The sequence below is a fragment of the Ranitomeya variabilis genome, chromosome 7, assembly GCF_051348905.1.
Source record: "Ranitomeya variabilis isolate aRanVar5 chromosome 7, aRanVar5.hap1, whole genome shotgun sequence".
In the NCBI taxonomy this organism is placed as follows: Eukaryota; Metazoa; Chordata; class Amphibia; order Anura; family Dendrobatidae; genus Ranitomeya; species Ranitomeya variabilis.
In genome coordinates, this window is record NC_135238.1 from 55,924,939 (window position 1) to 55,950,097 (window position 25,159).

The window sequence follows — 25,159 nt, forward strand, 5'->3', positions numbered from 1 at the left end:
AATGCTACATGCTCTACCCGTAACCCTGCACAATGCTAGAGGAACTACCTCACCGGGAGTACGAGCTACTTGTTCACTTCCCGCACGGCAGTTTTCCATGATAAACCGACTAGAATGATGGCTGCGGTCCATGACGTGTTCCAAACAAACAGTCGCACGCGTCCAAGGAACGGTCGTTACTTCATCATTGTTATGGTGTCAATAAAGTTGTTACAAAACGGGTATTTTATTTAATTATTGTTATTTCAAACTGCAGTTCCGCCCTTAGATGGGACTGATTGGTTCGGGAGTGTCACGTGGGGGTGGTAAGCGAACCAATGGCTGAGCAGTGAAGTTTGAGTTTCATATTCGCAGCAGTCTGCAGTCGGAGTGTAGAGCGCGGCGGCGGCGGACGGTCCGTGAGGCTGGCGCGGTGATAGGTAAGCCGGGCACTGCACATGGGCGGCACCGGACGGTCCCGGGATGTGACATGCCTAAACTCAGCCATGTAATCACCGGCCTTCAACATTAGCAGTGGATGATGGGGCATGCTGGGAGTTGTAGTCAGGGGTGAACCTAGCCACACTGCTGCCTGAGGCGAACTTCAAAACGGCGCCCCCCCCCCCCAAACACATATACAGTACAGCCCCCCTATAGGGCTCCCATCTCATATACAGTCCCCCCATACATTACATGAGTGATAACTATTGTACATTCTACAATAGGTCATAAATCAGACAGTACAGCCCTCCATACAGTATTCTGGGCACCACAGAGTGCTCCATACAGAATAATGAGTCCCATATATTGCTCCATACAGTATAATGATCCCCATATATTGCTCCATACTGTATTGTGGGCACCGCACAGCGCCCCATACAGAATAACATGCCCCATATATTGCTCCATACAGTATGAGCCCCACATGATACTCCATACAATATAATGGCCATCACAGTGCTCCATACTGTATAATGGCCACACATGATGCTCCATACTGTATAATGGCCACACATGATGCTCCATACTGTATAATGGCCACACATGATGCTCCATACTGTATAATGGGCACACATAATGCTCCATACTGTATAATGGGCACACATAATGCTCCATACTGTATAATGGGCACACATAATGCTCCATACTGTATAATGGCCTCACATGATGCTCCATACTGTATAATGGCCACACATAATGCTCCATACTGTATAATGGGCACACATAATGCTCCATACTGTATAACGGCCTCACATGATGCTCCATACTGTATAATGGCCTCACATGATGCTCCATACTGTATAATGGCCTCACATGATGCTCCATACTGTATAATGACCGCACATAATGCTCCATACTGTATAATGACCCCACATGATGCTCCATACTGTATAATGGCCATCACAGTGCTCCATACTGTATAATGGCCACACATGATGCTCCATACTGTATAATGACCGCACATGATGCTCCATACTGTATAATGCTCAAACATGATGCTCCATACTGTATAATGGCCACACAGTGCTCCATACTGTATAATGACCACACATGATGCTCCATACTGTATAATGGCCACACAGTGCTCCATACTGTATAATGGCCACACATGATGCTCCATACTGTATAATGGCCACACAGTGCTCCATACTGTATAATGGCCACACATGATGCTACATACTGTATAATGGGCACACATAATGCTCCATACTGTATAATGGCCTCACATGATGCTCCATACTGTATAATGCTCAAACATGATGCTCCATACTGTATAATGGCCACACATAGTTACTCCTACACACACGGCTGCGCTCCGTACACCTTGCACTCACGGCTCCACTTCGTACTCACGCGGCTCCGCTCCATACACCTCATACACACCCCGGCTCCGCTCCGTACACCTCATACACATTTAAACAGGAACACGACAAAAGACAGCATAATACAGATATCCCCAGAAAAAACCTAATACAATAAAGAAAAATATGGCTATGCTGATAAACGTGAGGACTAAATGAACAAACTAGTCGCTAATTATATTAACAAAGAGGAGTGGGTCAGAGACCCAAAAACGACCCAAAATTCACAAATACCAATATATAAAAATAGTCTTTATTAGAAAACATTTTTTAAAATGAAAACAGGTAGGGGCATGGCGCACAAAACAACACCGCACAGTCATGTATAGTTACCAAGGGCGCACGGAACCGTGCCCCCTGAGGAAGGTGTGTTACCGAAACGCGCATCGGGGTTGGCGCACGGACCCTGGAAGTCTCGCATCCTATTTAGAAGTAATGAGCACTCCTTATATATTATGGTATTTACATTGAGATAGTGCATCCATTTTGTAGCATGTTATACTATACATTACATGCTAACTTACCCATTACGGGGAATATATGGTTCTCTGCTGAATTGTAGTTTGTTTATGGATGTTTGGTTTCTCGGTTCCGTGCGCCCTTGGTAGCTATACATGACTGTGCGGTGTGTTTTGTGCGCCATGCAGCGCCATGCCCCTACCTGTTTTCATTTTAATAAATGTTTTCTAATAAAGACTATTTCTCCTACGTATCATTGGGGGACACAGGACGAATGGGTGTTATGCTGCTGCCACCAGGAGGACACTAAGTTAAACACACACAAAAGATTAACTCCTCCCCTGCAGTATACACCCACAGGCTGGACAATCCAGAGCCAGTTCTTACTTAGTGTCTCAGGAGGCACTTGGGTCCTCAGGACCCCACCAATTTTTAGTTTTGATTTAACGGAAAGAAGGGAGCGACAGGCAAATTTTTAGCTCTGATCTCTCCCGCACCAACAACGGGCAAGTACACGGAGCGTTCCTCCTGTATCCTTTCCCGCAACGATGGATGCCAGCCCTGGCTCACCTTTCAGTGTGGCGACGGTTCCCTAGCGTCCCGATCTCCTTCCATCCTTCTCAGGCGACCATGGGGACTAATCATCCACCTAAGTCTCCTGGAGCCAGGGCACAGCCGGACAAATTGACAGGGCGTCCGCGCAGCCGCCCACTGCACCACCACTGATATAGTGGCTGATACATGGCGGCAGTAGCTCTCCACCCTCTCCCTATCATGGTGAAGGTGGATGGAGCATCGGTCCCATCGCACAAGGTAAGTGCGGGGACCGACCAGCTGGCAGCAGGGAGCCCCCCTTACTCTCTTCTAAATGCGGCCCTGCAGCCGCGGGACAATGTGCGGCTCTGCAGCCGCGGGGCAGCGTGCGGCTCTGCAGCCGCGGAGCAACGTGCGGTTCTGCAGCCGCGGGGCAGCGGGTGGCTCTGCAGCCGCGGGGCAGCGTGCGGCTCTATAGCCGCTGGGCAGCGTTTCCTTTCTGAGAGGGCTCGGCGGCTCCCAGGCCTGGGTCGGACTACAGCGCCCGCCCACAAGCATGCCGCCGCCCGCCCACGACACGCCCCCTCCCTGGGCGCTTCTCGCTCCCGAGAAGCGCCCTTCTCACTTCTCGGCGGCCATCTTGGACCAGGAAGTGCACTGGCGGCTCTGCAGCACCGCAGCGCTCAGGACAGGAGGAAAGCTTCAGGATCTCCCTGCCAAGCCACCGCGGATCCTAGGTGAGACGCACCCAATAGGATTGCCTCTCTCCCCTGCCAGTACGCTCACTCCACAGCAAATATGTCACAGTCTAGGCAAAAACGGACTGGAAAGACCCACTCTGTTATTTTTGCTGTGTGCACCTCCTGCAAGATTTCTCTGCCCCGAGGTCACACCACCCCGCTGTGCTCTGCCTGTGAAATGCCCGCGGCACAGGATAATCCGGCCTCTGACCCGGAATGTACTGAACCTAGTACCCCCGCATGGGCGTCCTCCCTTGCTCGATCTGTGGCATCCTTGGAAAGGACGATACAGTCCCTCCGTGAGCCGTCCCTTACCCAGGGTACTTCCAAGGATGATGTAACGCGGTCTAAGAACCCCTCACGGCCCAGAGGTCGTTCCGTTTCCAGAAGCCCTCACTCATATAGAAAGAGGTCCAGGGTAATATCTCCGGTCCGTGATCAGCCTTCTGGTTCAGAGAGCGAAGTCTCTCGTCACTCATCCCCAGATCATAGCAGGGAATCTTTTCTGGACGACGCTTCCAGCGTGTCCTGTTCCCCAGAGTACCGTCATGACCAAGAGACCCTTGATTCTCTCATAGACTCTGTAAGTCAGACTCTACAGTTAGAGGAGGAAGCCCCGTCTAAGGCGGCTCATCCCGTGTCATTTGGGCGGACTACAAAGGCTCATAGGTTTTTTCCCACGCATCCTCAATTCAAGGACATTGTCGATCTCCATAGAGTCCGTCCGGATAAACGCTTCTCAGGTCAGAAGGCTATGCAATTGAAGTATCCGTTTGCTCAGGACCTTGCTAAGGAGTGGTCTCAGTCACCCTCCGTGGACCCGCCAGTGTCGCGGCTAGCCACAAAGGCGGTTCTATCTTCCTCCGAGGGCGCGTCCATCAAGCATCCCACGGATAGACAAATTGATCAGATGGCTCGCTCGGCTTTTGAAGCTTCCTCGGCTTCTCTCTTTCCTTCTTTTGCCGCCACATGGGTTGCAAAAGCCATGTCCCATTGGGCCGAGTCTTTAGCCTCTACTGCACTTCATGCCGACTTACCCCCTGAGGTTTCTCACCTGGCCACTCAGATTGCCAGAGCGGGGGACTTTGTAGTTTCCGCATCCTTAGACGCGGCCAACTGTGCCTCACAGGCAGCGGCCAATGCTGTCACGGTCCGCAGATCCCTTTGGCTCAGGGACTGGAAAGCGGACTCAGGATCCAAAAAATCTCTCACGTCCCTTCCATACCAGGGTGAACGTCTGTTTGGGGACAAACTAGATAAAATGATCGCAGACTCCACAGGGGGAAAGAGCAAATTCCTTCCCCAGCAACGGACCTTTCGTCCCTTTCGCAACCAACAGGGCCGAGGCCGATATTTCCGTTTCGGTTCCAACTGGTCCAATCCTTCCTCCGCGCCACCTGGCGTCGGGAGAGGTCAGCGCAAGGACAGAACCTCCCAGCCATCTTACAAACCTTCTCCCTCTTGGAGAGGCAGACCCAGACAACAGGGGTCCAGGGGGTCCAGATCTAACAGGTCTCCTCCTCAATGACTCTTGGCAGACGCCAAAGGACACCGACAGAGTTGGCGGCCGCCTACTCTTCTTTCGGGACGCGTGGCTCTCGGTAGTTCCCGACCGATGGGTCCGCGATCTGGTATCCGTCGGTTACAAGATAGAGTTTGTCTCTCTTCCCCCATCTCGTTTCTTTCAGTCCCCTCCTCCCAGAGCAAGGGTCCGTCAGTATTTCCAGGCCATAAAATCGCTATGGGACGACGGGGTCATCATCCCGGTACCTCAGGACGAAAGGTACCAAGGTTTTTATTCCAATCTTTTCATTGTACCAAAGAAGGACGGCTCCGTACGTCCGATATTGGACCTCAAACTCCTCAACAGGTACGTCCGTGTGCGTCAATTCCGAATGGAGTCCCTCCGCTCGGTAATTGCCTCTCTGGAAGAGGGCGAGTTTCTTGCATCTCTAGATGTTCAAGACGCTTACCTGCACATTCCCATTCTGCCGTCTCATCAGCGCTTTCTCCGCTTCGCGGTCCAGGGCCACCATTTTCAGTTTGTCGCCCTACCGTTCGGGCTGGCCACCGCTCCTCGGGTGTTCACCAAGGTCATGGCGGCTGCCGTGGCCATTCTCCATGCTCGAGGCATAGTGGTGTTGCCCTACCTGGACGACATTCTTATAAAGGGTCCCTCTTTCCGGTCCTGTTCAGAGGCGGTAGATGTCACTATAAATACTCTTTCACGCCTGGGCTGGAAACTCAATTTCAAAAAATCTTCCCCAGTCCCGGCCCAAACCATACCCTACCTGGGCATGATCTTAGACTCCTCTCAGGGTCTAGTACTCTTGCCTCCGGAAAAGGTATCTACTCTACAGAGAGAGGTCCGGAAGCTTGCTCAACCTCGCTCTCACTCCCTACGCTTCTCCATGAGGGTACTCGGCAGGATGGTGGCGGCAATGGAGGCAGTGCCCTTTGCGGTTTTTCACCTCCGGCCCTTACAACACGCCATTCTGGCAGTATGGGACAGGAATCCCGCCTCGCTCGACCGCCGTCTCCTTCTCTCTCGCCAAATCAGACAATCCCTCAGGTGGTGGACCGAGAGGTCCTCCCTGACTCGGGGGAAGTCTTTCCTTCCGGTGCACTGGCTGGTTGTCACAACGGACGCCAGTCTCTTCGGCTGGGGTGCAGTGTTCCAGCGTCACTCAACCCAGGGTCGCTGGTCGCCGCAGGAGTCCCAGCTACCCATCAATATCTTAGAGATTCGGGCAATCAGACTAGCCCTCCATCATTTTCAGCAGTTCCTCTCCGGACGTGCGGTAAGAGTCCAGTCCGACAACGCTACTGCAGTAGCCTACGTCAACCGCCAAGGGGGCACTCGCAGCAGGGCGGCCATGGTCGAGGTGACGCTAATTCTCCGTTGGGCCGAGGCACATCATTCCATTCTCTCAGCAGTTTTCATACCAGGCGTGGAAAACTGGGAAGCGGACTTTCTAAGTCGCCACAGCCTCGATCCCGGAGAGTGGTCTCTTCATCCCGCAGTCTTTCACCAGATCTGCTCTCGTTGGGGGACCCCGGACGTGGATCTAATGGCATCCCGCCTCAATTGTCAGGTTCCCGTCTTCATGGCCAGGTCTCACGACCCCTCAGCCTTCGGAGCCGACGCTCTTGTCCTCTCATGGCAGGGCTTCAGTCTCCCATACATCTTTCCCCCAATTCCCCTTCTGGGGAAGGTTATCAGGAAGATCAGGGCAGAACGGATTCCAGTAATCCTCATCGCTCCGGATTGGCCACGCAGGACATGGTATGCCGAGATGGTTCAACTGGTCTCAGACGTACCTTGGAGGCTGCCGAATCGCGCAGACCTCCTGTCTCAAGGGCCCATTTACCACCCGAACTCAGAGGCCCTGTGTTTAACGGCGTGGCCGTTGAGTCCTGGGTTCTGAGGCAGAAGGGGTTGTCTCAGACGGTGATATCTACCATGCTCCGTGCACGCAAGTCTTCTTCTATGCGCATCTACCACCGCGCTTGGAAGGCATACTTCGCCTGGTGCAGGGATCGGAGGCGTTCCCCCCTCCGTTTTTCTATTCCTCACATTTTGGAATTCCTCCAATCAGGCGTAGACTTGGGTCTTGCACTCAGCTCTCTTAAGGGCCAAATTTCTGCTCTCTCGGTCCTTTTTCAGAGAAGGATCGCAAACAGATTGCAGGTCAGGACCTTTATCCAGGGGGTTTCTCATATGGTTCCGCCTTACAAGATGCCTTTGGAACCATGGGACCTGAACCTAGTTCTCTGTGCTCTTCAAGAGCCACCTTTTGAGCCCTTGCACGAGGTGTCTTTACTGTTCTTGTCTTGGAAGATTGTCTTCCTCGTGGCTGTCACGTCTATTCGACGTGTCTCTGAGCTGGCAGCTCTGTCGTGCCGACCTCCTTTCCTCGTTTTCCACCAGGATAAGGTAGTTCTGCGGACATGTCCGACTTTTCTTCCGAAGGTCGTTTCCTCTTTCCATCTTAATGAGGAAATTGTTCTTCCCTCACTGTGCCCTGCGCCTTCCCACCCCACGGAAAGGGCGCTCCACACTCTGGACTTAGTGAGGGGTCTCAGACGTTATGTCTCCAGGACTGCGTCTTTCCGTAGATCAGATGCCTTGTTTGTTCTTCCGGAGGGGCCACGGAAGGGACTACCCGCTTCCAAGGCCTCCATTGCCAAGTGGATTCGTTCCGCCATCCAAGAGTCCTACCGTGTCAAGGGTCACGCTGCACCTCCGGGGATCAAGGCTCATTCTACCCGGTCAGTCGGCGCGTCCTGGGCCATCCGGCACCAGGCATCGGCAGCACAAGTCTGCAAGGCTGCTACATGGTCCAGTCTACATACGTTCACGAAACACTACCATGTGCACTTTCAGGCTTCGGCAGACGCTTCCGTCGGTAGGCGAATCCTACAAGCGGCTGTGTCTCATCTGTAGTTGTAGGCTCGCACAGCATTTATAACTTCTGGTGACCCACCCAGGGACTGCTTTGGGACGTCCCATTCGTCCTGTGTCCCCCAATGATACGTAGGAGAAAAGGAGATTTTTGTGTACTCACCGTAAAATCTTTTTCTCCGAGTCATCATTGGGGGACACAGCACCCTCCCTGTTAGCCTAGTTTGCTCAATTGTTCTTTTCAGTCTGTGTTTTGACTATGACATGTTTTCTGTTTGATAACTGGTTTACTCCTACTGCTTTGTTACCGAACTGGCTCTGGATTGTCCAGCCTGTGGGTGTATACTGCAGGGGAGGAGTTAATCTTTTGTGTGTGTTTAACTTAGTGTCCTCCTGGTGGCAGCAGCATAACACCCATTCGTCCTGTGTCCCCCAATGATGACTCGGAGAAAAAGATTTTACGGTGAGTACACAAAAATCTCCTTTTTTATATATTGGTATTTGTGAATTTTGGGTCGTTTTTGGGTCTCTGACCCACTCCTCTTTACTTCATACACATGCAGCTCTGCTCCGTACACTGAATACACACCCGGCTCCGCTCTGTACACCTCATACACATGCAGCTCAGCTCCGTACACCTCATACACACCCGGCTCCGCTCCGTACACCTCATACACATGCAGCTCTGCTCCGTACACCTCATACACACCCGGCTCCGCTCCATACACCTCATACACACGGCTCTGCTCCGTACACCTCATACACACACGGCTCTGCTCCGTACACCTCATACACACACGGCTCTGCTCCGTACACCTCATACACACACGGCTCTGCTCCGTACACCTCATACACACACGGCTCTGCTCCGTACACCTCATACACACACGGCTCTGCTCCGTACACCTCATACACACCCGGCTCCGCTCCATACACCTCATACACACCCGGCTCTGCTCCGTACACCTCATACACATGCAGCTCAGCTCCGTACAATGAATACGCACCCGGCTCCGCTCCGTACACCTCATACACATGCAGCTCTGCCCCGTACACCTCGTACACACCCGGCTCTGCTCCATACACCTCATACACACACGGCTCTGCTCTGTACACCTCATACACACACGGCTCTGCTCTGTACACCTCATACACACACGGCTCTGCTCCGTACACCTCATACACATGCAGCTCAGCTCCGTACACCTCATACACACCCGGCTCCGCTCCGTACACCTCATACACATGCAGCTCTGCTCCGTACACACCCGGCTCCGCTCCATACACCTCATACACACGGCTCTGCTCCGTACACCTCATACACACACGGCTCTGCTCCGTACACCTCATACACACACGGCTCTGCTCCGTACACCTCATACACACACGGCTCTGCTCCGTACACCTCATACACACACGGCTCTGCTCCGTACACCTCATACACACACGGCTCTGCTCCGTACACCTCATACACACACGGCTCTGCTCCGTACACCTCATACACACACGGCTCTGCTCCGTACACCTCATACACACACGGCTCTGCTCCGTACACCTCATAAACACCCGGCTCCGCTCCATACACCTCATACACACCCGGCTCTGCTCCGTACACCTCATACACATGCAGCTCAGCTCCGTACAATGAATACGCACCCGGCTCCGCTCCGTACACCTCATACACATGCAGCTCTGCCCCGTACACCTCGTACACACCCGGCTCTGCTCCATACACCTCATACACACACGGCTCTGCTCTGTACACCTCATACACACACGGCTCTGCTCTGTACACCTCATACACACACGGCTCTGCTCTGTACACCTCATACACACCCGGCTCCGCTCCGTACACCTCATACACATGCAGCTCTGCTCTGTACACCTCATACACACACGGCTCTGCTCTGTACACCTCATACACACACGGCTCTGCTCCGTACACCTCATACACACCCGGCTCCACTCCATACACCTCATACACACACGGCTCTGCTCCGTACACCTCATACACACCCGGCTCCACTCCATACACCTCATACACACACGGCTACGCTACATACACCTCGCACACACACTTACCATGGCAACCACCACAGAGTCCTGCCATCCATGGAGGTCCCGATCATGTGACTTCTGACTCCTCCCCTCCTGTGACCTCATCACAGGTTATGTTTGCACAGAGCAGCCAAGGTGCAGGGATGACCGGCTGGTGGGTTGTGAGCAGGGGCGCGCTAGTGACTGCAAGTGTCAGGGATTATGGAGAGTCGGCTCCGGTGTTCTGACCGCCGCTCTGCCGCCCCGTCTTTCAGTGACGACTGCCGCCTGAAGCAAAGGGCTCAACTTGCCCCATGATAGTGGCGCCCCTGGTTGTAGTTCTAAAGCCCTGCTGTACGCCAGAGACCTGGGGCAGAAACCCCGTGTAGTGTAATAACTATGACAGTTCACAAGGGGGAGCCTGGAGCTTGCGGCCCCTGCTGCAGGTTCTGTCCCAGTCCACCCACACATGCTGCTGCTTCTTCTGCACTGGTGACCTATGTCCCCCCTATGTGACTGCCCCCCATTGCTACACCCCTTTTTCATATACTGTTAAAGGGATTGTTCTCCTTGTGGCCTTTTTTATATTTTTAACTACAAATTTAGCATCATATATTTTTTTTTTTTTTTTTTTAAAGTTTTCCACTGTTTTCCTTTTCCACTCTCGGTGCCAGGCGATCTCCTTCTGACACTTTTGTAACTTTTATTCCTCTTTTCCTGACTTTGTCGCAGCTGATTTGATTATTGAATTTCGAAGTTTCTCTATGTGCTGGGAAAGAAAAGACTGTAAAAGCCAAAGAGGCCAAAATGTCTTAAGGAAAGTCAATTAAAGAAATGATTTTTAACCCTCATGTATTTCAGTTAAAGGGAACCTGTCACCCCCAAAATCGAAGGTGAGCTAAGCCCAGCATTCTGTAATGCTGTAGATAAGCCCCCGATGTATCCTGAAAGATGAGAAAAAGAGGTTAGATTATACTCACCTGGGCGGGCGGTCCTGGTCCGATGGGGGTTGCGGTCCGGGGCCTCCCATCTTCTTACAATGATGTCCTCTTGTCTTCACTCTCCGGCGCAGGTGTACTTTGTTTGCACTGTTGAGGGCAGAGCAAAGTACTGCAATGCGCAGGTGTCGGGAAAGGTCAGAGGCCCAGCGCCTGCGCACTGCAGTACTTTGCTCTGCCCTCAACAGGGAAGACAAAGTACGCCTGCGCAGGAGCGTGAAGACAAGAAGAGGACGTCATCGTAAGAAGAAAGGAGGCCCCGGACCGGACCGCCCCTGGGTGAGTATAATCTAACCTCTTTTTCTCATCTTTCAGGATACATCTGGGGCTTATCTACAGCATTACAGAATGCATTACAGAATGCTGTAGATAAGCCCCTGATGCCGGTGGGCTTAGCTCATCGTCGATTTTGTGGGTGACAGGTTCCCTTTAAGAAAAAAAAAAAAAAAGTTAGACGCGCCGTCACATTTGACATGAGAAGTTGGTGCAGCGCTTTCCACCATGGTCAATAGCGGAGTTTGTCACTTGTCCATCATGTGCTGCATTGTCAGTGGAGCTGATAGCGGGGGTCCCGTACCTGCATAGTGGGGGTCACGTGCTGGAGGATGGCTGCCATTATCACCCGCCTGCCAGCCCCAACCAGGCTTATTCCATTTCAAATGAACCAATGCAATTTATCTCAATATTTTTTATTGTTTTGAGATTTTGTTCTCTGGTAATAGCGTGTTAGAGAATGCAAAATCTATATACTTTAGTTTCTGGGCGGTTCTTTAATTAATTTTCAAACTTTTGAAAAAAATTTGACTTTCTGCGTTGCATGCCTTACGTTTCTCCTCATAACTCACTCAAGTACGGGAAAAACACCGCTCAGTACTGTGCAGGCTGTCACCCGATATGTCACAAGAGTATCTTTGTTAAAGGGAACCTGTCAGCAGGACTGTGCACAGTAACCTACAGGCAGTGTCAGGTCGGCGCCGTTATACTGAATACAGTGATACCTGGTGATGAAATCCGTCTTGTGGTTGTTGTGTAATCTTTATGTTCAGTTTTGTGTTAATGATATGCGCGTGCATCGGGGCGGCCTGTGGGGGTCTTCATGTGCTGCTCTGATTAGGTATTTATGTGTATGGCTTCTGACAGGTCACTGATCCCTCACTGACCTGCCGCCTAGTTTACATACTGAATATTATATGTATTGAAAAAAATCACATTCATCAGGCGCCTGCACTGCAGCATGATCGCATCTATAATATGTATTAAATTTGTTTTATTTAGTGATAAACATTTAATCTGACAAAATAAATAAAATTGTCTCAAAATGGCGCTGGCCGCGCCTGCACAGTAGCCTATATGCCGGCACCATTTTGCTAGAGGAAAATAAAAACTGGCTCCACCAAGATGGTTGCACCTGTGCCATTTTGGGACAGAACTTTTTTTTCTTTTTTTTGAGAATAAATTTATATCACTAAATAAAACAATTTTTAATGCATATTGTAGATGTGATCATGCCAGCCTGCAATTTTTTTTATTTATTTATTTTTTTCAATACATATTGCAGTATATTTATTATGCAAACTAGGGGGCTGTAGTGGTGCACCCTCAGTGGTGGTAGTGGTGCACACTCAGTATGCGTATATACCGCACATCACAACACTAAGCTTATGATTGAAGGAGATAAGGTGAAATATATTGAGATTGGTGAGTCCACCTTTGGTAGTTACATGGTACCGTATGTGTCCAGAAAAGAGTTCAAACTGTTACGGTACCTAAATATCTGCAAAAAATGTCTTCCAGTAATGGCTCTCCAAGGAAAAATACAAAATCATTTTGAAGAGGCCATGGTAGATGGTATAACTTATGAACAGTGGGTCTCTGACATGCTGCGGTCTGGAAAGACGAGCTGCATGTCCGTCTCCACAGGTGATCTACGGGCGTCTATGGTCACATAGTGGACATGGGCTTTCTAGAAATCCCATCCACTGTGCTGTAACCTTTGGACGCCGCACAAGTGCCCAGCGTCATCCCACAGCAGTTCCTGATCATGGGCACATCCCTTACTGTTAATTGTTTAAGACTAGCTCATATTTTATTTTATTGCTTAATGATTTCACTATACTATTCTTTTTTAAAAACTCGGAAAAAGACATGTCTAGCGATGTAATAATAAAATGTTACATATTAAAAATATTCTTTTAATTTAACATTAAACATATGTATGGTTAGGATGAGACTGTGTTTAGAAAATCAAGCTTCGAAATATGATCCTACCGAGATCCCAACTTGAATCCCTGAACAAATGTAACCAAGAACACAAGCAACACACATGCATTTTTTTTTGGCACATTTATAACATATAGTTTTCCTGAAATCGGCCATCAAAATTTAGAATTTGACTCCTCAAAAACAAAGTATCAACAACAGTCTTGTGACATATCAAATTAATGGCCGAACAATTCTGAACAAGGTGGTCTCTCTCCCATCTCTTTCTAGCTTGAGATATGACTTTACGTTTTTTATCATACAAGCCCAAAATTCAGGCTTCATCAAAACTTTAGGAAGCTATACAAAAATGAACTAATGAAGATAAAAATTCAAAACTTATTTTTTCCTAAATAGGAGTTGTTTCAGGTTTAGGATGTGCTGATGAAATCGACACCATGAATGAATTGGAGAGAAAGACCTTTAATTCTGTGGAAGAAGAGAAAGAATATTGGAAAGATCTGACCGTGAAATATAAGAAATGGTAAGTGGCTTCCGCCCCGGACGTATCGATCGCTGGCTCCCTGATAGGTTGATGGACGCGTAGATTTTGTTTTGTGCTTTAGTTCAGAGGAAGCTCAGGAAGAACTTGAGGAATTCCAAGTAGCAAGTCGTGAATATGAGGCCGAGCTGGAAACCCAACTCCACCAGATGGAGAGCAGGAACCGAGACCTCCTGAACCAGAATAATAAATTACGGATGGAACTTGAAACCATCAGGGTGAGAAGAGCATCTCCACTTTACTGAGAATTGTCTGTTGGGTCAGGTCTATGGATATCATTGTCCTGGAATATCATCTTAGGTCAAGTCCATACATGGATTTATGATATTTTGTTTTTACACAGATCCAATATACAGGTAATCTCGTATAGAAGCCACATGCAAATCGGGTTGGGAGTGCACTGGGGGCGTGTTGATTTTTTTGAAAGTGCACTGTCAGGTCCCCTAGTGCATGTCCAGCCTGATTTGCATTTGGCTCTTTTACTCTAGAGTTCTCATGATTGGCACATTATATCTGTGCAAAATAGTATCCTCTTTATTGGGGGAATAAGCCCCTGTAAAGCCATTGCTCTAGTTCCATGTAAAATTGTGCTGACGGGTTCTCTTTAAAGGGAACCTGTCATTACATTTATAAGAACTTGGCTGCACATTTTCTCTGAAACCGCCGCAGCCAGTGGCAGAACCAGAGTCCTATGAGCCCCCAAGAGCTTGCTGTTCAGATACACTGTAATATTTTCCTCCATCCTTGTCCCCATTCTGTAATGATTTCCCCCCGTCCTGCGCCTCCATTCTGTAATGATGTCCCCCCGTCCTGCGCCTCCATTCTGTAATGATGTCCCCCCGTCCTGCGCCTCCATTCTGTAATGATGTCCCCCCGTCCTGTAATGATGTCCCCGTCCTGCGCCTCCATTCTGTAATGATGTCCCCCCGTCCTGTAATGATGTCCCCGTCCTGCGCCTCCATTCTGTAATGATGTTCCCCCGTCCTGCGCCTCCATTCTGTAATGATGTCCCCCCGTCCTGTAATGATGTCCCCGTCCTGCGCCTCCATTCTGTAATGATGTCCCCCCCCATCCTGCGCCTCCATTCTGTAATGATGTTTCCCGTCTTGACGCTTTTCTTCATAGCCAGTGCAGGGATGCCATGTGCGATGGGCACATTGATGTCAGCTGCCATCCCCTGACTGGCCGGCAGTGATTGCAGTGCAGGGAGCCGACGTCTCTCTGCACTGCATAGATTTTAGCTGAATATTTATCCAGGGGTGCACACTCGGCTGAAAACGACGCTGATCCTCCTGATTCTATGGACCCATGATGCGACCATGATCGTTACGCCACTGGCTGCGGCATTAGATTCCTCCCTGTTTATTCACGTTGGGAAATTTAAAAAGGCTCTACCCCAAGTCTTAACCTAGTTTTTCCAGCGCTGAAATAGAGTTAAATCCCCAGTTTTTGCAAATGTGTTTGTTTTTTTGGGTTTTTTTGGATGCATTTGGGAAAATTTTAATTGTTCTAAACATGAATGTAGCCTTGACATAAAGCAATTTTCTGTGTCCGATGCAAATTGTAAATGCACAAGGCTTCACAAATCTCCTTGACAAAAGGGTACTGTGCGGCAGCGCCTCCATCCCGGGTGGCACCAGCTGGCACCAGGCAGTAACGCGGTGTAGCTCGGATCTCCGCTGCATGCTTAATCCTTGTTACAGAGAGGATAAATCCATGAGCCAGATAAGAGTTCTTATATAAAGCCCAAATCTAATGACACTGCTCTGTCCCCATACACCCGTTTAAAGGGTTAATTGTACATTGTATTGTTATAGTTTAAAAGAAGTGCGTTTTATGTGACGGCACGGAACGTCTATGCTTAATATTCCACTCCTGTATATTCCATGAACACCTCCTGTGCTTTCCGTCAGTTGACAGCATACCCCTGGGTGAGTCAGTGGGGGGCTGACCGCTTGGAGCCTGGTCGCTGTAGTGTAGGCTGTGTGGAGGGAAAGCGCTAAAGAGACTTTGACTCCCGTTTCTCACCCATGTCATTGTGGGAGTGAGCAGCAGCAGATTCCACTTCCTCCAGATGTCTTAAGTTGCGCGAACGAGGTGGGCTGGGGGCGGTGAAGCCAGCGCTGATTGTCCGCAGGGATCGCGTGACACAACAATGTCATGCGAGCCCTGGGAGAGTCGGTGCCGACACTGCTGGAGCAACACCGGAGGTGAGAATAAGTGGTGCTATTTTAGTGGGGGGGGATTCAGAACGGGTTGTCCAAGCAATAAAGTTGGATTCACACACAGCCGGATTCATCAAGACCGGCGTGAACCACTGTTCATGAATCGGGGGCATCTGACTCCAGAAGAGGTGAAAGCCTCTTCATAAACCAGGCGAGTGGTGTGTGCTTCACCACAGGTCCTACTCCAGTCCCTGCTGGAGTAAGATTTGTGCCGTAGGGAACGCCACCACTTATGTATTTAATGAGTGGCGGTTGCTATGCTTGTGTCCCACCGCAGCTCTGCCCACTGCAGGAGCTAGCCAGAAATGGTGGAAAACGCAAAAAGTCACAAAACTATAGCACTGTCTCAAATTGCCTCCGTATTATGCTGCTTTTCAAATCTTTTTACCTCCAGATTACTGGCTTTTTTTAAGTCTGATTTTTAGATTTCAGCAAAATGATTGGCGGTACCCTGGTTCAGTGGCCATGTATCGGGCCTACTAATTTGATGAGACAAAGGGCTCTGGTCCGGCAACTATGGACTTCTGATGTTGCTGTTAGACCAGAGTCTCGCAAATCTACAGATTTGTTCGGTGGTTGTTTTCTTTGGGTTTTTTTTTTTGCTATATTTTAAAAGTACTTTGTGGTAAAGTGAAATGTATTTTTGTGGCATTTTTCTCCTTTATACATTGTGATTTTCAAAGGAGATTCCTAGAACCACACAATCACATGATATATGAAAAAATGGCACAAAAATTGCTTCTGTCGAAAAAACATATATTGATAACACTAAGGATGGTTATAAACATCGAGTCGGTGAAGCACTCATATCCATTCTCACATGCTGCAGCTCAACTGCCAATGAAGTGCCTGGCACAATGCAGACGGGGATATGCACTTATTACAAATTATGGAGCTGAAAAAAAAAAATAAAAAAAAAAATATATATATATATATTTTATAATTTTCTCATCAGGGAAAGTATGAGGAGCACCATGCATCAAGTTACACGCAGATCTGTACACTGGAAAACGAACTTTCCCAAACCAGAGCGGTCCGAGATCAACTGCAGAAGTACATCCGAGAACTGGAGCAAGCGAATGATGACTTGGAGAGAGCAAAGAGGTTAGTAGTCCTTACCTTTACCATTATTGATAAAATGATTGGTTGTCATCTGCCACAATTTTTCCTGTTAGCAATTCTAATTAAAATTTAAAAGAAAGTTTCCAGAATCCAAAACTTTTTTTTTTTTTTTTTTTTATAAAGCAAATTAGCAGCTGTTGTAAAAAACAAAAAAAGAGCAAAAAGTGTCCGAGCTTAACCTCAGGTTGGGGAATTTGACGTCATCAGGACTAGACATGCTTTAGATACTTTCACTATAGGTTTGGTTAACAGGTATAACTTTAATTCATTTATATACTCAGTGGGTGAAATAAGTATTGGACACGTCACCGATTTTGTAAGTAAAATATATTTCTAAAGGTGCTATTGACATGAAATTCTCACTAGATGCTGGTAACAACCCATTCAATCCACACAGGCAAAGAAATCAACCCATAGATGACCATAAATTTAAATTATGCGTAATAAGTGACATAGGGAACACGCTTACTGAAATGTAATTACCGTATATACTCGAGTATAAGCCGACCCGAGTATAAGCCGACCCCCCTAATTTTGCCACAAAAAACTGGGAAAACTTATTGACTCGAGTATAAGCCTAGGGTGGAAAATGCAGCAGGTACCGGTGAATTTCAAAATTAGAAATAGATACTCCATACCGTTCATTATGGCCCCATAGATACTCCACATAAAGCTGTGCCATATAGAATGCTCTGCACCGTTCATTATGGCCCCATAGATACTCCACATAAAGCTGTGCCATATATACAATGCTCTGCACCGTTGCCCCATAGCTGTGCCATATAGTGCTCTGCACCTTTCCCCCATAGCTGTGCCATATAGTGCTCTGCACCATTGCCCCATAGCTCTGCCATATAGTGCTCTGCACCATTGCCCCATAGCTCTGCCATATAGTGCTCTGCACCATTGCCCCATAGCTCTGCCATATAGTGCTCTGCACTGTAGCCCCATAGCTCTGCCATATAGTGCTCTGCACCATTGCCCCATAGCTCTGCCATATAGTGCTCTGCACCATTGCCCCATAGCTGTGCCATATAGTGCTCTGCACCATTGCCCCATAGCTCTGCCATATAGTGCTCTGCACTGTAGCCCCATAGCTCTGCCATATAGTGCTCTGCACCATTGCCCCATAGCTCTGCCATATAGTGCTCTGCACCGTTGCCCCATAGCTGTGCCATATAGTGCTCTGCACCATTGCCCCATAGCTCTGCCATATAGTGCTCTGCACCGTTGCCCCATAGCTGTGCCATATAGTGCTCTGCACCGTTGCCCCATAGCTGTGCCATATAGTGCTCTGCACCGTTGCCCCATAGCTGTGCCATATAGTGCTCTGCACCGTTGCCCCATAGCTCTGCCATATAGTGCTCTGCACCGTTGCCCCATAGCTCTGCCATATAGTGCTCTGCACTGTTGCCCCATAGATGCTCCACATAAATCTGTGCTGCTGCAATAAACAAAATAAAACTCATACTCACCTGTCTTGCTTGCAGCTCCTCGGCGCCATCTTCCCGGCGTCTCTCTGCACTGACTGATCAGGCAGAGGGCGGCGCGCACACTATATGCGTCATCGCGCCCTCTGCCTGAACAGTCAGTGCAGAGACGCCGGGAAGATGGAGACAGCGCCCGGCGTGTGGAACGAGGACAGGTGACTATGCGATACTTACCTGCTCCCGGCGTCCCGCTCCTTCCCCCGGACAGCTGGTCTTCGGTGCCGCAGCCTCTTTCTCTGTCAGCTGTCACCGGCACCGCTTCATTAGAGAAATGAATATGCGGCTCCGCCCCTATGGGGGGGTGGAGCAGCCTATTCATTTCTCTAATGAGCGGTCCCACGTGACCGCTCAGGGGAAGAGGCTGCGGCACCCGGAGACAGTGGGACGTGCAGGGGGAGCGCCAGGACCCCCGGAAGCAGGTAAGTATATGACCGTGCTCACCCGCCGACCCCACCACCGATCATGACTCGAGTATAAGCCGAGGGGGCACTTTCAGCCCAAAAATTTGGGCTGAAAATCTCGGCTTATACTCGAGTATATACGGTAATACTGTGTACAAAAGCCTTTGTCGGTGATGGCCGCTTCAAGACACCTCCTGTATGGAGAAACTAGTCACCGGCTTTGCTCAGGTGTGATTTTGGCCCATTCTTCCACTCGGCGCTCTTCAAATCCTTAATGTCCGTGGGCTTTAGTTTCTTTCTCAGAAACCAGTTGAGCCTTTCCTTGGCCGTGTGTTTGGTATTATTGTCTTGCTGAAATGTCCACCTTTGTTTCATCTTTTTCTTCCTGGTAGATAGCAGCAGATTTTTTATCAAGAATGTCTCAGTACATTTGTCCATTCATCCTTCCTTCAATTATATGACGCCAGTGCCGTATACTGAAAAACAGCCCTATACCATGATGTTCCCACCTCCAAGCTTCACTGTTGGTATGGTGTTTTTGGGGTGATATGTAGTGCCTTTTGGCCTCCAAACATGGTGTGTATTATGGCATCGTAAGAGTTTGGTTTTGGTCTCGTCTGACCAGACTATATTCTTCCCAAATTTCACAGGTTTTTGTAAATGTTGAGCAAACTGTAAAATCCATGTCAGGCTGTAGAATTCTATATGAATATTTTCTTGAGCTAGTCTTGAAAATGCTCAGCGTCTGTTCCTCTACAGAGGTTAGCCTAGAAGATCTGCATCCCTGCCTTTTTTTTTTATTTTAAATACTCAAAATATAAAAGGAAGGACCCTTGTATCACTGTGATATCTTCCCATCTGGATGCTTTATTCTGACATTTTCCACTTCTTCTGGTCTGGTGCTCACTCTGCCTCCTTTACCTGCTATTTTCCACAGAGCCACCATCATTTCCTTGGAGGATTTTGAGCTTCGCTTAAATCAAGCAATTGAGAGAAACGCATTTCTTGAAAGTGAACTTGATGAGAAGGAAAATGATCTTGAGTGTATCCAGAGGCTAAAGGATGAAACGCGAGGTAAGCGGTTACTCCACAGTGCATTCTTGGGACCTCTGACGATCCAGTGCTGGCGCACTTACCGTTTCCTTTGGTGCTTGTTTAACCCATTCATGGCTGGGCGATTAAATTTATTGTAATTTATTTATTTTGCATTTATATCCTTACTCTCCCTTCTTCCAAGAGCAATAACGATTTAATTTGGAGCCAATGTGGCGACGAGGACTCGTTCTTTGTGGCATTACTTGGAGTTTTGAACGGCACCATTCTGTTTCCCATATTGGAAAATAGGGGACAAAAATTGAAATGCGCCGAAACGTCGGAAAGATCTAAATTCTGGCATTTTTTGTTTAGGAGGAGGGAGATTGTTTCTTTATTTTGCTGTAAAAATGATATGGTAACGCGATTCTCCATGCCTTACGGTGATGGCAATCGTGGTTTGTTGTGGTAAAATGTATTTACCGTAGTTTAAAAAAAAAATAAAAAAAAAATCTGTTCTGCTATTTTCACAGTAACTTCTCCCCCCACCCCCAAACAAGGGCTTTTTTTTGGGGGGGGGGGGGGGAGGAGAGTTTTTAAAAAAAAAAAAAAAATTAATTGCAGTTTTTAGGGAAGTGTAGCTACCCCAAAAAATGTTTTATATTTCTTTTTTTATTATTACTTTTTTCAGGTTAGTTGACGTTATATGTTGATTGAACATTTATAGATATCACAAGACCAGCTATGTTTTATTTTTTTATCAATTGGGGGAGAAGATGGCAAGTCAAATTTTTCAATTTTTGCTCGCATTTAGAATTTTTTTTTTTTTTTTGCCCCTTAGCCGACCTGTCTTGATCATTTGTTTTATATACCGCAGTCCTATATTGTTTTAGTATATGGCGAAAAAGACATTCTCCAATAAGAACAAAGCTGGCAGATATAATGAGCTCCTGAGCTGTTTAGTTTCATGGCCCCAGTTGCTCATCAGAGATGCCAGTACTAGGACATATGACTACTTTGGTCACTTATTGGTTCCAGCGTTCACATGCCGGCTACTTGTAATCAAACATTGGGGAACCGTCAAAGCTTTCCTACTTTTCAATGCATAACCCCTTTAATTAAGATGTGTTATGTCCATGTCTTTTGGCTATGGGAGAATACTTCCTCATCTTCTCTTCCTATGACTTTTAGACTTGCGACAAGAGCTAGCCGTTCAGCAGAAGCAGGAGATAATTAAACGTAGCACCAGTGCTCTCCAGGAAAGGGAACGCATAGACACGGCCGTCCAAGCTTCCATGTCTGTACCGTCAACTCCTGGGTGTCACAGGGGGTCGATCACTGGTCTGAGCGCTCCAATGCAAATCAGAAAAAGTAAGTTGAACTAGGCGCACCCGCCATCATGGCCTCATTCTAGGGAATTTGTTCCTGCGGAGTAGTGATCCTCGAGAGCAAGCCATAATGCATCACAGCTCAAGTTCTTGGATGGAGGAGCCCTCTAATTTCTGGTCTAATGTGTTTGAGGTCATCCTGACTTTTCACCGATTTCTCCAATTTCAACTTGCCCGATCGTTAGTTCCCATTTGAAGGATTATCATATATGCAAATGTGCATATGGTAAATGCTTCAAATGTATAAATGTAATGGATAGTTATCAGATTTACTGTAAGTGAAAAGTGGAGAAGCTGCCGCCGATCACATTACCATATTTTACAAAGGTCTTTTGGATAATAAAGGGGCAATGTGATTGTCTGCAATGGTTCATACCTTTTTTGTCTCCTTGTCATCAGGAAATATCGAGGTTTTTAGCTAATGATCATAATTGTAAAACCATTGACGTCACACATTAACTAACTTCTTCAATTCCAGGTTTTGATGATGGTTACGGAGGTACACCAATGGGCACTCCACTCACGCCATCAGCAAGGATATCTGCATTGAACATTGTAGGGGATCTTCTTAGAAAAGTTGGGGTAAGCTTACGCTCTTATTTAAAGCCTATTTCTGTTTATTACAAAGTTCAACTGTAGAGATGTGGTCCTCCAAGCACGCAGTTAAGTTGTTAATGAGTAACCTTTTAAAGGAATTGTTTAGAATTACAAACAAGGGTCTACTTGTTTTTTGTTTGTTTTTTTTAAACGGCACCACCCTTGTCATGGGCTGTAGCTGATATTTCAGCTCTGCTCCATTAATGTGCATGTTTCAGTACCAGGTACAGCTCTTTGACAAATCTGCACCTTTTTGCTTTGTTCATACAAAGAAAAATATTCTGATTTGTGCCACGTCCTTGCACACTATATATGAAGCCTTTCACCTCGCCCTCGTCTGCCTTTCACCTCGCCCTCGTCCGCCTTTCACCTCGCCCTCGTCTGCCTTTCACCTCGCCCTCGTCTGCCTTTCACCTCGCCCTCGTCCGCCTTTCACCTTGCCCTCGTCCGCCTTTCACCTCGTCCGCCTTTCACCTCGTCCGCCTTTCACCTTGCCCGCCTTTCACCTCGCCCTCGTCTGCCTTTCACCTCGTCTGCCTTTCACCTCGCCCGGCCTTTCACCTCGCCCGGCCTTTCACCTCGCCCGGCCTTTCACCTCGCCCGCCTTTCACCTCGCCCGGCCTTTCCCCTCGCCCGGCCTTTCCCCTCGCCCGGCCTTTCCCCTCGCCCGGCCTTTCCCCTCGCCCGGCCTTTCACCTCGCCCGGCCTTTCACCTCGCCCGGCCTTTCACCTCGTCCGCCTTTCACCTTGCCCGCCTTTCACCTCGCCCTCGTCTGCCTTTCACCTCGTCTGCCTTTCACCTCGCCCGGCCTTTCCCCTCGCCCGGCCTTTCCCCTCGCCCGGCCTTTCCCCTCGCCCGGCCTTTCCCCTCGCCCGGCCTTTCCCCTCGCCCGGCCTTTCCCCTCGCCCGGCCTTTCCCCTCGCCCGGCCTTTCCCCTCGCCCGGCCTTTCCCCTCGCCCGGCCTTTCCCCTCGCCCGGCCTTTCACCTCGCCCGGCCTTTCACCTCGTCTGCCTTTCACCTCCCCCGCCTTTCACCTCGCCCGCCTTTCACCTCGCCCGCGTCTGCCTTTCACGTCGCCATCGTCCGCCTTTCACCAGTGTATTTTATTTATTATGGACGTTTGAATGCTCACATTTTCTATCCACAGGCATTGGAGTCTAAGCTGGCATCTTGCAAACATTTTGTATATGAACAGTCTCCTAATCGGGCAGTGGCACCGTTGTTGGCTCATGTAAACAATACTAGAGACTTCAGTGAAAACAGGCTCAGCACGCCCATCATGAGCCCTGGGGAGAAGGGGTAGGTGTCATTGTATATAATATGTGGGAAGAAGAACATTTTTCTCCATTATAGCCATTCACATTTAAGGCGTTATCCAGAATTGAAAAAAAATCTATTCTTTGTGTTAGAAACGCCGCCATTTTATGGCACTGTTCTGCCCCGTTTGCTTCAACAAGGACGTTGTAAACCAGTCTATACATTTATAGACTGAAAAGTGTTTAAAACTTGTCAACATATTAATTTTTTATTTTTTTTTTTTATTACTTTCCTACTTTTGGATAATCAGTGTCACTTGCACCCAAGGAAATACCATATCATTTCCATAGATTGATCTGCTGGTATTACTGCCCTATTGATAAAGCAAAGGGGGCACTGGCAGGAATGCCTTTTGTCACAGGGGCAATATGTCCGGCAGATCATAGGTCAATTGACACGTTTCATTCTATTTTCAGCAGCACCCAGTGGGTGTACAGCTGGAGCTGATCCGTGACGCTGCTGGACATCATCCACCCCCACGATCTGGTATTGATGACTTATCCATCCCTAGGATAGGTCGTCAATATAAAAGTAGTGATCAGATCAGTGATCAGTTATCAGAAACAGTAAAAAGTTATGGCTCATTGGATATATATTAAAATTAATATTTCTGTCCCTTTAAGGCATGAAATGCCTGCTTCTGGGGTGATATTTATTTTAGGTGTATTTTTGAATATGTTTTATTTCCCTTAACATCTCATTTATTTTTCTTTCCGCAGGTTCATTAAACGATTGGAGTTTGGATCCATGTCCCAAAATGTACCTGTCCAGTCCATGCACTCGCCTCAGGGAATAGTCAAGATGATACTGTAGAGACTGCAGCCATAGAGAATTTAACTTATTGATTTTTAGTGGTATTTTAATCCTGACAAGAAATTAATCTGGACTGTGTGAGTAAAAGATTTAATGAAGACCTCAGCTGATCGTGAAGGCACCTCACTCCATAACTTCATGGGACCTTTTATGGTGGTCGAGCACTGTGATGCCTCAGATCCCTCCTCATTTTCCTTGGGCATTTTTCTCTGTTAAGGCTTATTGTTCTTCAGGAAGATGGAATCAAGTATGTGACTAAACGGTGGCTTCTTCTAGGAGATGAGGGCGCTGTTGGATTGAACATGCATGGAAGGTCATGTTGAGGGTTTTCTGGATAGCTGTGTATGTGTGATCACTGGTGGTCCAATCCTTGGGAACTCGTCAGGGAGCAGAATGATGGGGGCTTGGTGATCGGAGTTGCTGCAGCTCTCAGTAGTAATTCAAGCATTTCCATCCATTTATTCTAATTGACCACTGGTCACATGATAAAGGGAGTCTATCAGCCCCCAAAATGCTTATCAAAGGCTTTTACCACCTAATCTGAGTTTACCATGATGTAGTGATAGAGAACCTGATTCCAGCCTGGGCTGCTTAGTGTAGTTTTTCTAAAATCACCGAATTATAAGCAGGAGATCATTAGAGGGCTAGTAAACCTACTGCCAGGTAGTCCTCCATATTCACGAGCTCTGTATAGCCCCGCCTCCACCACTGATTGGCAGCTTTCTGTGTACGCTGTGCATAGGCAGAAAGTTGCCAATCAGCGTGTTTCTACCGAGCTCTGCAGTAGTCAGAAAAAACAATGGTTTCATCAAAATGATAGCAAGCAGCCCATTAAGTGACACATCGCTGGAATTGCTTAGCAAATGCAAGCTCTGCCTGAACTCATCTCTGGCCATCTCTGGCCACGCACTCATAGCATCAGTATGTCATGCAGATTGTGTGGGGGGTCGGCGCGTTCTTCTGACTACCTGCCTCTTCTCTGAAGCCGCTCATTATA

At 48.2% G+C, this 25,159-nt stretch overlaps 1 protein-coding gene across 2 annotated transcripts; it reads left to right on the forward strand.

Annotated features, from left to right (window-relative positions):
- Positions 1 to 294: 294 nt before the first annotated feature.
- Positions 295 to 24,267, forward strand: NDE1 (nudE neurodevelopment protein 1). 2 transcript variants are annotated; one of them, XM_077275130.1, is made up of 9 exons: positions 295 to 419; positions 13,631 to 13,757; positions 13,840 to 13,993; positions 16,956 to 17,104; positions 19,951 to 20,087; positions 21,237 to 21,416; positions 21,912 to 22,015; positions 23,180 to 23,331; positions 24,069 to 24,267. In XM_077275130.1, exons 2-9 carry the CDS (start codon positions 13,672 to 13,674, stop codon positions 24,160 to 24,162), a joined length of 1,056 nt encoding a protein of 351 aa, XP_077131245.1. In that variant the 5' UTR covers positions 295 to 419; positions 13,631 to 13,671; the 3' UTR covers positions 24,163 to 24,267. The 2 variants fall into 2 exon arrangements, with proteins under 2 accessions (XP_077131245.1, XP_077131246.1); XM_077275131.1 differs by having other exon boundaries at positions 334 to 419; positions 13,643 to 13,757.
- The last annotated feature ends 892 nt before the right edge of the window (positions 24,268 to 25,159 follow it).